This window comes from Berghia stephanieae, chromosome 1 (assembly GCF_034508935.2).
Source record: "Berghia stephanieae isolate SIO BIC M18660-M18661 chromosome 1, UCSD_Bste_1.3, whole genome shotgun sequence".
Lineage (NCBI taxonomy): Eukaryota > Metazoa > Mollusca > Gastropoda > Nudibranchia > Aeolidiidae > Berghia > Berghia stephanieae.
In genome coordinates, this window is record NC_088360.1 from 112,959,952 (window position 1) to 112,973,372 (window position 13,421).

General features: G+C 34.2%; 2 protein-coding genes across 7 annotated transcripts in view; both read left to right on the forward strand.

The window, feature by feature from the left end:
• The window catches only part of LOC144962758 (uncharacterized), a 51,063-nt gene extending 42,336 nt beyond the window's left edge, over nucleotides 1-8,727 (forward strand). For 3 of the 6 annotated variants that reach the window (XM_078895989.1, XM_078895985.1, XM_078895987.1), the window contains 6 exons: nucleotides 952-1,587; nucleotides 2,633-2,899; nucleotides 3,287-3,480; nucleotides 4,419-4,461; nucleotides 5,529-5,755; nucleotides 6,619-8,727. In XM_078895989.1, the coding sequence (XP_078752115.1) occupies nucleotides 952-1,587; nucleotides 2,633-2,899; nucleotides 3,287-3,480; nucleotides 4,419-4,461; nucleotides 5,529-5,755; nucleotides 6,619-6,681 (1,430 nt within the window). In that variant the 3' untranslated portion in view covers nucleotides 6,682-8,727. The remainder of the gene's footprint in view (nucleotides 1-951; nucleotides 1,588-2,632; nucleotides 2,900-3,286; nucleotides 3,481-4,418; nucleotides 4,462-5,528; nucleotides 5,756-6,618) is intronic. The other 3 variants (XM_078895986.1, XM_078895988.1, XM_078895990.1) reach the window with 1 other exon arrangement.
• Nucleotides 8,728-12,847: 4,120 nt separating this feature from the next.
• On the forward strand, nucleotides 12,848-13,198 carry LOC144962552 (uncharacterized). Its single transcript, XM_078895587.1, has one exon. The coding sequence runs from the start codon at nucleotides 12,848-12,850 to the stop codon at nucleotides 13,196-13,198; it is 351 nt and encodes a 116-aa protein (XP_078751713.1).
• Nucleotides 13,199-13,421: the final 223 nt, after the last annotated feature.

Consider the following 13,421-nt stretch of genomic DNA (forward strand, 5'->3'; position numbering starts at 1 on the left):
TAAAAGTTATAATGGATTTGCATATATAATGTATATATTTGCATACTCTGTACTTTGGCATGGTTTTGGTCATAAAATGCCTTCAGTATTCTGGATATATATTTCATTTCAAAAATCTGAATCAATAACCTCGAAAACAGAACATTTTATAATCTTTTATCAAAATTTTAAAGTTCAAAAAGTTTTTTAAGGGGAGTAGAGAAAGAAAATTACTTAATTATCAGTTCAATGCTCAACTTCTTGCTGTCTTTCAATAAGTATTAGGAAGATGTGATATCTACTTATTTTAACCAAATAAGAAAAATTTTTATCTATATTAGGATTTTACTTATTGTCAAGCTGCTTTCTTAGACTGAAAAGAATTATAAATTCAAAACTCCATTTGTTAAATTGGAACACATATGATAACTATACTGATAATAATGGCCTCGAAGGCAAATGTTTATATTCAATAAAATTGATTCTGAAGCAGTTAGATATACTCTCCATTGGCATAATTATTTTTTTTTATTTAAAAGCCATCAAATTCAGTGGCACGTGGTTTGTATGTTATTTCAGGATGTTTCAGTTTCAAATCGAAACAAGTTTTTTGCTCGTTTATTTACTATCTTATTAAAAACAAAATCAAATATCTATGCCATTGTTCAAAATTTCTGGTCCAGGTTTAGATGGATTGATCATTTTCTCAATTTGGCAATTAAAAATTAATTTGTTCTGTTGGTTTCATTCACACTTTTTAGCAATGGTTTTCATGTTGTTTTTTTTTTGTTTTTTTCATCATCGTGCCACAAATTTTCAGGTTGTTTTATAATGATAATAATAATAACAATGACAAAAGTAAATTTATTCGAAAACTGAAACAGCTTCATTAAAGCAGAGTTGTAAGTGAATTTTTTTAAAAGTCTTTTTTTTTCTCTCTCTCTCTTATGATATATATTTTGCATTTTTCAGGGTTGAAATCCACGACAGTGCCAAACTTTTATCGTACCAAACCAATAGTACAGAATGGTGAGCCATCCACTCGTAATGCAGCAATCATTCCAAGCTACTTGGATTCCACCAGACCTGTCCGCTCTATTCCTAAACCTGATGGTGAAAGGTTCAGTCGTAGAGTGAGAGGGCTCCAGATTGATCCCACTCCTTCTTTGGAGGAAGTAGAGAGGAAAAAGGCATCCCCTCAAGTCAATAAAAAGGATGACAATGATGTTGAAGAAAGTTCAAATCAAATCCCTGATATTTTAGAGGGAGAGGAATCAGTGTTATCACAGGAGATGATTTCTGATAATGAAAGTGGCCAAGAGGAAACTGGTGCTAATGACAGTGTAGAGGATTCTGAAATCTTACCAAAGCCACATCACTCTGGAGCACAAACAGATCCTGTCTCTAAGAAATCTCGAAACAAGTGCGTTTGGTGTAGACCCTCACGCAAACGCAGGAGGAAGTTTTTACAAGATCATATGAATTTGATGAGGATTAGGAAAATGGCATTAAGCACATCTAAAACTAGACACGAAGAGAAAAAGACTGAAAGGAGCCGTCCAGCTTCAGTTAATCAACCTTTAAATATTGATACTAGTGAAAGCACAGGTAAGTGAGCAAGTTTTTAGCTACAGAGTTGCAACTTTATGTTTATACACTGAGACTTCTCTTTTCTTTAACACTGATCTGATTTTTTAAAAACTTTCCTGAGAAAGTCATGCCTGCTAGTGGAGCTTCGAGACTGGAAAGAATTTTTCAAATTTGTCATGAAATACAATTGAATTAATCATCAATGTCGATTTCACACCTGACGAATCTTTTCATAATTTTACGAATTTTAGACAAATTTCATGGCCAATTAAGAAATTTTATTGGAAAAGTATAAATTTTAAATTCTCAGTAATACTTAAATAATAATAATAATAATGATAAGAAGAACTACTACTACTACTACTACTACTACTACTAATAATAATAATAATAATAATAATAATACTACTATTACTACTACTCTACTTCTAATACTACTACTACTACTACTACTACTGTTACTACTACTACTACGACGACTACTACTACTACTACTACTACTACTACTACTAGTAGTATAATGATAATAATAATAATAATAAACCATACTACTACTACTACTGCTACTACTACTATTACTACTACTACTACTATTACTACTACTACTACTACTATTACTACTACTACGACTACTACTACTACTACAAGGGACCCCTTGTAAAGCGCATTGAGCACTTTTAGTGGATATTGTGCTATATAAAAGCCCTAAGTTTTTTTTAGTTTTTTTTTACTACTACTACTACTACTAGTTTAATGATAATAATAATAATAATAAAGTATTCCTACAGTGATGTAATGTTGAAGTGATCATTATTCTCAAATTGTGGTTGTTCATATACGATTTCAGAAATTACTAATTTTCTTGTCAAATTACTAATAATTGACATAAGAATTACTAAAATTGAAGTTTTCAATTTGGCAGGTCTGCGATTTTATTAACTATTTATTGACTGAGCAGGCATGCTTTTGAAAGTAAATGATTGTATTTTTTCCTAGTTTTATTGATGGCCCATATGATTGGCATACCAATAATTTGGAATTTTGTTTTTTGTTTTCTGAAAAGAAACAGATATGAAAAGCCCTGTTCGAAAGTCTGTAAGAATTGGAAGTCCTACCTCTATACCAAGTGGAGTGACCACTAGACGACAAAGTTTAAGTCCTCGTGCTTCAAAATCCAGTGTGGAGACAAAATTAAAGGACTTGCCTCAAGAGGGAAGTCTTCTTCAAGAAACAGCAAAAACTGAGGAACAAGAGGAAATTACTCAAGAAGTTGTGGATAAAAGTAATACTGGAGAAAAATTAAATAGTACACAGAAGAATGATCAAACAGGTTAGTGTTTAAAGTTAAAAACAATTTTTTTAAAAAAATAGAGGTTGATAAAATATTAAATTTATTGTAAAAGAGTTTCTCCCCCTTTCCTGCAATAATTTTGAGCTATACATGGTTTGGTGATGGATGGTTTATTTTGGTCCTTAGTGGTATATAAACAATATATTTTTTGCAAATTATTGCATCAATTCTCTATGGTGCTGTATTGTTTTGAGAATCATTTATGGTAAGTTTTAGAGTATAATTTTTCTGACTTTAAATTTGCTGTTCTATACAATGTGAACATAAGATATCACCGGTTCTTCCTTTGTGTGCTTCATTTATTTGTTTATTTATAATTTCCATTATGTAATAAGTAGTGTCTCCATTATGATGTCTTTAATCCAGACCAGGTAGATGTTTCTGAACTTCTGGGTAAAAAATTAGAAAACTTGACAGAAGCAGTGGAGTCCCAATCAGAGGCAAAGAAAGCGTCTGTAGTGAAATCATTAGATCTGGATTTTAGTGTTGTGGACAGTGGAGCTGGGAGCTCTCTTGAAGGCAATGGAGATTCACGTGACAGCATGGACAATAAGTTAGAGGTAATTTTAAATACATGCTTCTTTTATTTACACACTCAATCAATCAAGATGCATAATTTGTTTCTTAATTCTTGGTATAAATTGGGGTGGTGTCTTTTTTTTTAACAGACCTCTCTGTTGCAATATTATTATTATTTTTTTTATTGTTGATGTTGTTGTTGTTGTTATTATTATTTTAATTGTTATAATTATTATTTTCTATTGCTATTTTTTTTTTTTTTCAATCATTATAAGCTAACTTCTTAAAGTAGTAGACGGCTTTGACCAAAATAAAAAATAGTTACCTTGTTGGAAACAAAAAGTTTGGACCATTTGAATTTAGCTGATGATAACCAAAATATATATGCATAAAAACAACATATGCTTTGTCAACATGTAACACTAAACAACAACAACAAAAAGAATAACAGAAAAAAAATATACCATATGGCCGTACATTCTGTCGGTTTGCACATTAAAGATTTTTTAACGAAAATATGTTAAAATTACAAAGTTATTATGATAACCTATCAATGCTTTTATTTTCACACTATACTTTCTTAGTTATAGGTTATGACTAGACTTATCTGTTTTCACTAAGAAATCAGAGAGAGATATATGACTTATCGATGGTTGGCAGGTCAAACCTCTGAAGTCCCGATTTTCAGGATCGGCTGATCAAAACTCTGAAGTCTACATACAAGCTTTGCGCACCATGTTTTATTTAATTTTGGGTGGATCACACCTCGGGACTTCAGAGGTTTGTTCCACTGACCATCGTTATGCTTTATTAAAACCTGAGCTACGTTGCTGTTATTGGAAATGGTAAAATGTGATGTCAGGTTAGAAATGGGTTAATAAAAAAAAATTGTTTTTTTTACAAATTTAAGATCAGGAAAAATTATTTCATTCATAACATTTACAAATTCTTAAATTTTTGTGTATTTCTTTTTATTTAGGAAGCACAGCCGACTTCATCATCATCATCATCTCATTTAAAAGGTATTGCAATCTATTTTATAAATGATAAATGATCTTTTCTTCTTTTCTTTAGAATCCCTCTCCTCTTTCCCCCCCCCCCCCTTTTTTTTTTTTTTTTTAAATATTTTTTTTTTTTTCTTTCTTTTGTTTCCAATTCATAGCTTGCCACATTAAGTGAACAGATTTTAGCAAGTTGAAATGTTTCTGCGAACATTGTTGTGGTAATTGTTAGAATAATCCACTGTAGATTTGAGGGACATGAAGAAAAGCAAAAAAAAGTAATTGTAAAATCTTGACTGTAAATTGATTCTTCATGAGATATTAGCATGATAAAGACAAAACAATACATAACAAAACACCATAACATAATCACTTTTAAACTTATACAACCATATTAGTGCCACAACGTCACTATCTGTATTTCCAGGAAGATTTTTTTTCCCTCCCTTTCGTGAAAAATATGTGATTCTAGTGTGCAGGACCCCTACTTTCAGCTATATTTTATTTCTATACTAAGTTTGTTAATTGACAAAGTTCATTTTAGTTGCTTTCATAATATACATGGTTTAAATCGCTCTTTGGCCTTTGTTTTCATTTTATAAGAAATGTATGGGAGTACTATTTCACAACATGCCAACACTAGTGCAATGGTAAAGTGCTGCCCTGGGCCAAATTATGTTTATGTCTTTCTAAAAAAACTGGCCGATATTCAATGTAAGAATTTGTTTCCTACCTTCTCTACACAATCATAGCTTTTCTATTTAATTTTTGTTTCCAAAATTATACCCAGAAATTAGAAGTATGACATGAATTATTGAATTATAAGTTAGTAATCATAAAATGGTGAAGCTAGGGTTAGGTAACTTGCTCAAGACCACAGAGTGTGGTTGAGAGTCAAACTCAGTCATCAGGGTCCGAAGCGAAGGCCATACTGCTGTGCCACGCTATCCCTTTTTGCCTTTTTTTTTTTCTTCTCTTCTACTTCTTTTTATGTTTCACAATTAATTTTTTCATCTATATTTTTCACATCCTTGTTTTAATTAATTGAAATTGAGATCATTCAAAGCATCCATATTTCATCCATCTAGATTTCAATGAGAACAATAAGGAAGACAAATCTCAAAATGATTCATCCATTTTCAACGAGTGCTCGAACAAGCTTGTTGTTCCCACCCAAAAACTGTCCAACCTTCTTGACCAACTGGTGATTGCATCAGAGGGCTTTAATGTTGAGTGTTTGGAAAAGATGTACAGTCAATTAAGTCAAATCGTCTTTAAACACAGACACTCATATAATAGATTGGATATGGTGACGGTAAGTTTTCTGTGCGTGTGTCGTCATTTTTTTTAGTTAAAAAAAAAAAACATGAATTTATGTGCATTTCATCGTTATATGGTGGATTGGGGTCAATATTTTCCTTTTGGTTATTTTTTTTTTTTTGGTCTGATATTATCTAATATGAGTCATGAATATCAGTTGCCATTAGATTATCTAAATGAGATCACATTAATCTGGTTGGCATATTTTTTTTAATGTCAAAAGAGAATTAACAGCACCAATTATCGAAAACACAGAATTGGGATTTTAAAAATAAGTCTGAAGTCCTATTCAGTCAGGGATGGTCAGCATGTCCCGTCCTACATGTTAAATGTTGCTGTTGACCAGGGACCCCTTGTAAAGCGCTTTGAGCACATTTAGTGGATATTGCGCTATATAAAGCTCTATTTTTTAATTTTTTTTTAGTATTTAAGAGGGGGGGGGGGTAGATGTACTCTTTACAGAAACCTTCCCCAGCTGATACAGTATGAAGGCTTATTCCTTTCATCGATGTTTCCCACCTCCATGTGCTCTTTCTTGTCATTCAGTTTTGACCAGGCCCTGGCATTGATTCCTTGTTTGCCTTGGGATATCGTCCCAGTGTTTATACGACCCTTTGGATGGTCCCTGGTCAGATGGATTGTCCGTTGTCCTCTTTATTTTTTCTTTATCTGCTTGTAATGGTACAAACAATGATAAAGCCTAATTTTATTTCCTTTTACCTATCCTTTTTGGATGTATCATCTACCTTTTCCTGATTATATGCTATGATATATCCTTTGAGTGTGCTAGTGTCAAACTCTTAAAGACATGCAAACAATTGGTATATATATCTCCTTTTTGTTTTTTGTTATTTTCAGGAACTGGAGAAAAAAGTTGTTGAAATGACAAGGCGACTTTCAACTGTGTCATCAAGTAGATAATGAAATCAAGGAACATCAAAGGATACCTGTTTTGATGCAACACTTATTACCTTTTATATCATGTTGACATTGGACAATGAATTCAGTCAAACCGGCAGCACAATTGTTTTACTCGACTTCCGGCTAATTATATCTCAGGGTTTATAAATAAATAATGTGGCTATTATAAATAAGTTAAGGGCATACATCTTATTTATTTTAATTGTACAGGATTATTTTTATGTTTGATAGTATGAATGTTTGGGTCCCGTTGTGAATTGAATCTAATTTTATACCTTCTGTTTATGCCTATTTAAAATTTCAATCATCAAAGGCAGCAGGTTTTGACAGATTTGCATTCCCATCCAAGATTTTTCATAATTGTTTAATCAGTAATGATCACAATCTGAAAGGAGTTAGGAATGTGTATTTCTTTAAAGAAAAGAGCAAGTTTTAACTATATGGATGAGACGTTTGAATGAAGTGTGAAACATTTCAAGGAATTTCCTCCTAAATTTTCATTTGGTGAAAGTGTTGAAAAATGTTTATCTCTATCAACAACTGTTTTCATATTATGTATTTGATTTTTATTTATACATAAGTTATATGTACCTAATTTTATAGATTAAATTTGTCAGGCAGCAACAGTTCTTTTCTCAGTCTCACCAAATATTTGAAACATAATGGTATTTTAGATCATTGCTCATTACCGACATGAAGTGCGTTAAGATATTTATTAACATTACTGTGTTCAATCTTTTGCTACTTGGTGTCTACTACCCTCAGCCTATTCTGAGGTCTATTTTAACAATCCACTGGTGACCGTTGAATAATTGCCATCTTGTCTAGGCTAAAAGAAGGGCTGTATGGTTTTGCTGATTGAATATATCCACTTTACCCTGAAAGGTATATAGGGCTGTCTTGTAAATTATTTATTTTAGGATGTCTTTGTAAATAATTTAAATTATCATCATCATATAGTGTTTGTTTCTATGACCATATTATCTCACAATTGGGAAAATATGTCAAGCAGTTAGTATAAGAATAAGATAATGTTCGATTTCTCTATTGGAGAAAATAAGTTTCGTTTAAATTATCGCTTGAGTCCAAAATTTTGACACTATGATATTTCCTAATCAGATATTTTTGCTATTTAAAACAATTTTTAATTTCATAGATTTTTATACGAGTTGAGAATCATATTTCATTCACTAGGTGGCATCTTTTTATTGGTTCTGCTTTGTCTGTCATAAATGAATTAGAAATTAGAAAGGCAAAGGTTAGGTCTCTTAATCTTAATAATAAAATAACTAGAGATGTGAAACAAGAAATATGATTTGGGGAGTTTTGGTTTCTTAATCATTAGAAATGTGAAACTAGATATATGATTCAGGGAGTTTTAAGCAACCACAATGCAAAAGCAGTACTGAAACCATCTCTTGCCAATGAGCTATGTTATGACCATACCACATTGACTATAGACTTTAAGTGTGCATAAATGTTTATTAATGTATTACAAGTGTCTGGACATCTGTGATTTCTCAATCGGGTATTCTCTCATTTCTAATGTATTCTAAAAATACGTGAAATTAAGTTTGTGCACCTTGCCATCCACGATGTTCTTCAATATACATGACTGATATAAGGTAGGCCAAGAATAAACGTTCTTTATGCTTTTTCTCTCTCATGATGTAGAGTGTCTTTCCAATTGAGAATAAGAAGGGTATAATTTTTATCTCAATTGTCAAAGAACAACTTCCGTCAACTTCAACGCAATGTGTATTTAATTTTTATTTATTACAAACCACTACATTGCTGCTCCCCTTTTTTCCTCACAAGATTGAAAATTATATTTCATTGATATCATATTTTGACATACATCAAGTCTAATTTATATTGTAAATGCAATATTGTATTTAAACATAAGCTTCTTTTTTCATATTTTTCAAACTCCTGATTTATGATAATGTATAATATATTAAGAATACATGGATCGATATGTATGAAATATACTTTGAAACATTGTAAAATTAAATGTTTTTATAAGAATAAACGTGTACAAATTTTTGTAAGACTCATCGTTTTCATTTTTCCTCCCCTGGTGTCTGGATTTATTTTTCCTTCATCTAATCAATTGCTGTATTTGATTTAAAATACTAGGTGTTGTTTTTTTACTTCCACTTATTTTTTCTTATGCTTATATGTATGTTGGCGGGTGGTTGGATGGGAGCATCACCGTTGAATCATATACCTATGATGTTCGCATGGGTATACGATCCGATAGTGATGTCGTTTCTTCTTCTCTTTACTAGCCTATCCTGCTTCTTTGGTTTGTGATTGTATTTTTGACAGGGGATATATTTTTTTTTTCTGTAAATCTTCTGCCTGTTTGTTCTTGGTTATTTATAATTTAGCTTATGATATCTTTAGGTTATGATTTTGATTTACATTTGTACTATTTTTGTTAGATTGCTTGTTTTTTTGTTTCAGCGGTCTCTCATATAACCTCAATTGTGTTGGAAGAGACCTAAAGAAACAAACAAACAAAAACAAAATATATGTATGTTGGATGTAAAAACTGGTGTTTCGACTTGCAAAAAGTCACATGATGGTTTATGGTTGGCAAGTCAGCCTCAATTTATCACCCTTCTACCTGCACTGTCTATCGGAGAAATGTATCATTTCTATGTGTCATTTGTCCTGAATGAGTTTTGGTTTTTGAAATTGAGATGTAAAATAGTCCTTCAGAGCCATTAGGCATATGGAGCAGGAGTTTATGAAGGCTTCTGTGTGTGATATGGACAATAGCAACTGCTTGCTACCATTTGGATAGAATGTTAGTCTATCGCAAAGCACTTTCCACGAATTCTAACAGACCCAGCTACCCAATCACTGCTGGATGGACAGGGGGTCAGTAAAAAAAACCCTCAACTTCACCCGGAATCTATCTCGGTCCCAATTGAGCTATCTGGGTGGGGTTCCTGACCTCCCATAGCGGGCAGGGGGGTACATACTGTGTCTTCTATCCCCTTATATCTGTTTTCCAACATGCTTTCTGTCTTTGTCTTGGAATGAGATTACTTGGTTTTGTCCTGGTCCTGGCAGATGCCCTGGCTGAGAGGGAAACAGTCGAATGTATAGTTAGTTTTGGGAGATGAAATTTTTTTCATTGTAAATCATCTCTCTGTTATGCACTGTATTATGCTTTCTTTATATTATATATGATTTGTAAAACATTTGAGTGTGTTCCTCTTAGCGGGGACCTGTGCTTGTGTCTGGATGAGACTTTTAGTGATCTCAAACTAAGTACTTTGATAGAGTGCTTTTGGAATCTACACCTGTTTCTTATTTGAACCAATTCCCCTTTGTCTTCCCTTTTCTTGGATGCTTTATTGTAATTCTAGAACTTTTTACTATCCCATTTTTCCCTTTTTACTGGCGCTGATATGACCTTAATGTGTTGCAAGCGCCGTAAAACCCTTAAAAACAAAAACAAACAAAACAATTGAGCTATCAGGACCATTTTGCATTCAATACTGGGAATCACTCGTGATATCGGTAGAACCAAACTAAAAGCAGACTAAATTTTATTTAAGGCATCTTAGAACAATCTACGTAACTTCAAATCATCGTATGCTTTCCCATTTCACCTGTGTGGCCCATGAGTGTTAAAACTGGAATGAGGACCATGAACTTCCCATGAAAGTGAAAGCATAGATATCTGCTTTCTGCATGGAATCTACACTTGTCTTCCTTCTGTGTGTGTTTGTTTGAATGCTTTTGTTTTTTGTTTTGTTTTGTTTTTTTTTGCATAACTTGTGACCGCATTGCAATAAATTTGCATTGCAATTTTCTTTTTTTCTTTTCACTTGTTATGTCTTCTATCCCCTCAAATGTTTTCCGATTGCTTTCTGTCTCGTTCTTGGAATGAGATGACTTAGTTTTGTCCTGACCCTGGTCGGAGTCCTTGGCTGGGAGGGAAACAGTTGAATGTATAGTTATAGTTTTGGGAATTATTATTTTTCCTTTAAATCATCTCTTTGTTATGCACTGTATTATTTTTGTTTTACATAAATTATATGATTTGTAAACATTTGAGTGTATTCATCTTAGTGGGGACCTGTGCCTGTGTCTGGATGAGACGTTAGGTGATCTCAAACTGAGTTCACTGATTGGATGCTCTTGGAATCTACACCTCTTCTCAATTCTTGTAAAACTCTCAAAAACACAAACATTCCCTTATGCCCCCCCTCTCTCTCTCTCTCTCTCTCTCTCTCTCTCTCTCTCTCTCTCTCTCTCTCTCTCTCTCTCTCTCTCTCTCTCTCTCTCTCTCTCTCTCTCTCTCTCTCTCTCTCTCTCTCTCTCTCTCTCTCTCTCTCTCTCTCTCTCTCTCGCCACTGTAATTAAAATCACTTAAGAGTACGATATTCTCTGAGTTTTTCCACCATTATCTTTACTAAGACGGAGATGATCCATCCATTTTCGGTGCAGTCTCTGGGCTGTTCCACATCAAGAGCAAGCAGGCGACGCTGTCATGCCCCACCGATGCAGATTGATTGTTGTTAAGTCTTGGATCTTATTCTGTTGGCCGCCACCATGTCCTCTGTTCGTGTATGGAACCTGGGAAGCTTTTCTCTCAGATCAGAGAGGATGTCCCCCCAGTCCACCTCCATCTCATTATTGCGTACCCATGGGGAGTCAGTGAAGCTTAGTACAAGGACTGCTGGGAATTCATTTTCTCCTCGTACTGGGGCACTGTCTAAATTCTAAATTAAATTGAGCTTTTATATATGGCAATATCCACTAAACGTGCTCAAAGCGCTTTACAGGGGTCCCTGGCCAACAGCAACACTTAACATGTAGGACGAGACATGATGCCTATTAGGCGATAATACAATTGTTTCGGACAGAGGCAACGCTGTCAACGTCCAGGTACTCATTTTACACCTGAGTACGGTGAGAGAATGTGAGTGAAGAGCCTTTTCCAAGGACTCAACTATGCGCCGAGCGAAGCTCGAACCCAGGACCTTCCGATACGAAAGCGAGTGTCATACCACAAGACCACATAGCCGCACTGTCCATAAGGATGAGAAGCGTTACCCTGCATTCCCTTTATTTTGTGAAGTCTTTCCTGTGTAATTGTTTCCGCGCCATATTCTTTGGGTTTTGCTGATTATATGTTCTGTTCTCAACACTATGTGCATTGTGTCTTCAAAAGGTACTGTGTAATAAGATAGAAAACTCCACAGTATATCCCCAGCTCACTAAACATATTCAAATTCAAGACTTAGAAGGGCCGCCAGCTTTTTTCCATAAATTTGTTGAATAGACAATCAGAATTATTCCACAGATGTTTTAGACAAACTACCTACACCTTGACAAATCTAAATAGTAAACACACGCGTATTGACGTAAAAATGAGTGTATTGAAAACCCAGAATTCAGGTTTAATTAATTTATTGTCCACCCAGATTAAAATCTCAATGCAGGCATCTGTAAAATATGTTTTAATGATTTATTTTTGCCATTAAAACTAAAAACCAATAGGAAGTGATTAGCGAGACCCGTAAAACGCTTTTATATAATCATGTCACTAGTGAACCCCCGCCCCTCCCCCTTGAATACCAGAGCACTCTGGTAGAGATAAATACAAATATGCACAGGCTTCGTTTCCGTTCCCCGATAAAAATGGGATTTAACTTTTGATCAGCCGCGACCCGGGTATTCTGATTTCAAAAAAAAATTATTTTTTTTTTTTTTTTTGGTATTCACGAAGTGTAAGTAGTCTTTCAGAGCCAAATCAAATGCTCATAGATCCGAGTTCATTCCAGTTTCTACAGCATTAAACTGACAATAGAAATTGCTTGTTACCCTTTAGGTAAAATGCTTGACTATACCAAAGTACTTTCTAACAGACCCAGTTACCCAATCACTGCTTGGTGGACAAGGGACAGAAAAAAAATATCGACTTCACCCGTGATCGATCTCTTGTGTGTGAAGCGAGTGCTCTACCTGGGTGGGGTTTCTGACCTCCCATAGTGGGCAGGGAGGTACTTGCTGTGTCTTCTATCCCCCGGTATCTGTTTTCCAATTGCTTTCTGTCTTTGTCTTGGAATGAGATTACTTAGTTCACATCGAGCTTATAGAAGAAGGCGTCCAAAGAAGAGCTACCAAGCAGCTCCCGAGTATGAAAGGGATGACATACGAAGAGAAATTAAGAAAACTGAAATTACCAACACTAAGTTATAGAAGAATAAGAGGTGACATGATTGAAGTGTACAATATGTTAAATGGAAAATTAAAAAAAAAAGCTGGTAATCTACTTAAACTCTGGCCCGAGCACTCCCTGAGGACAGGAACAAGGGGCACTTCTAAGAAACTTTTCACACAAAGGGCCAGACTAGATGTGCGCAAGCATAGTTTCGGTGTTAGAGTGGTCCAAGTGTGGAACAGTCTACCAGAGAAAGTTGTCAGTGCTAATTTACTTAACTCATTCAAGAACAGACTGGATAGCTATTGGATTATGTCTTCACGGTAATCTGCAACCGGAAGAAACAAAGATGACACCTGAGTCCAGCGAAGAGGATCATTGAGAACCTGTGCTGGAAATCATCTCTAAGTATCTCTAAGTATCTAAGTAGTTCTGTCCTGACCCTGACTGGAGTTCTTGGCTGGGAGGAAAACAGTCGAATGTATAGTTTTAGTTTTGAGAGATGATATATTTTTTTTCTTTTAGTTTTGAGAGATGATATATTTTTTTT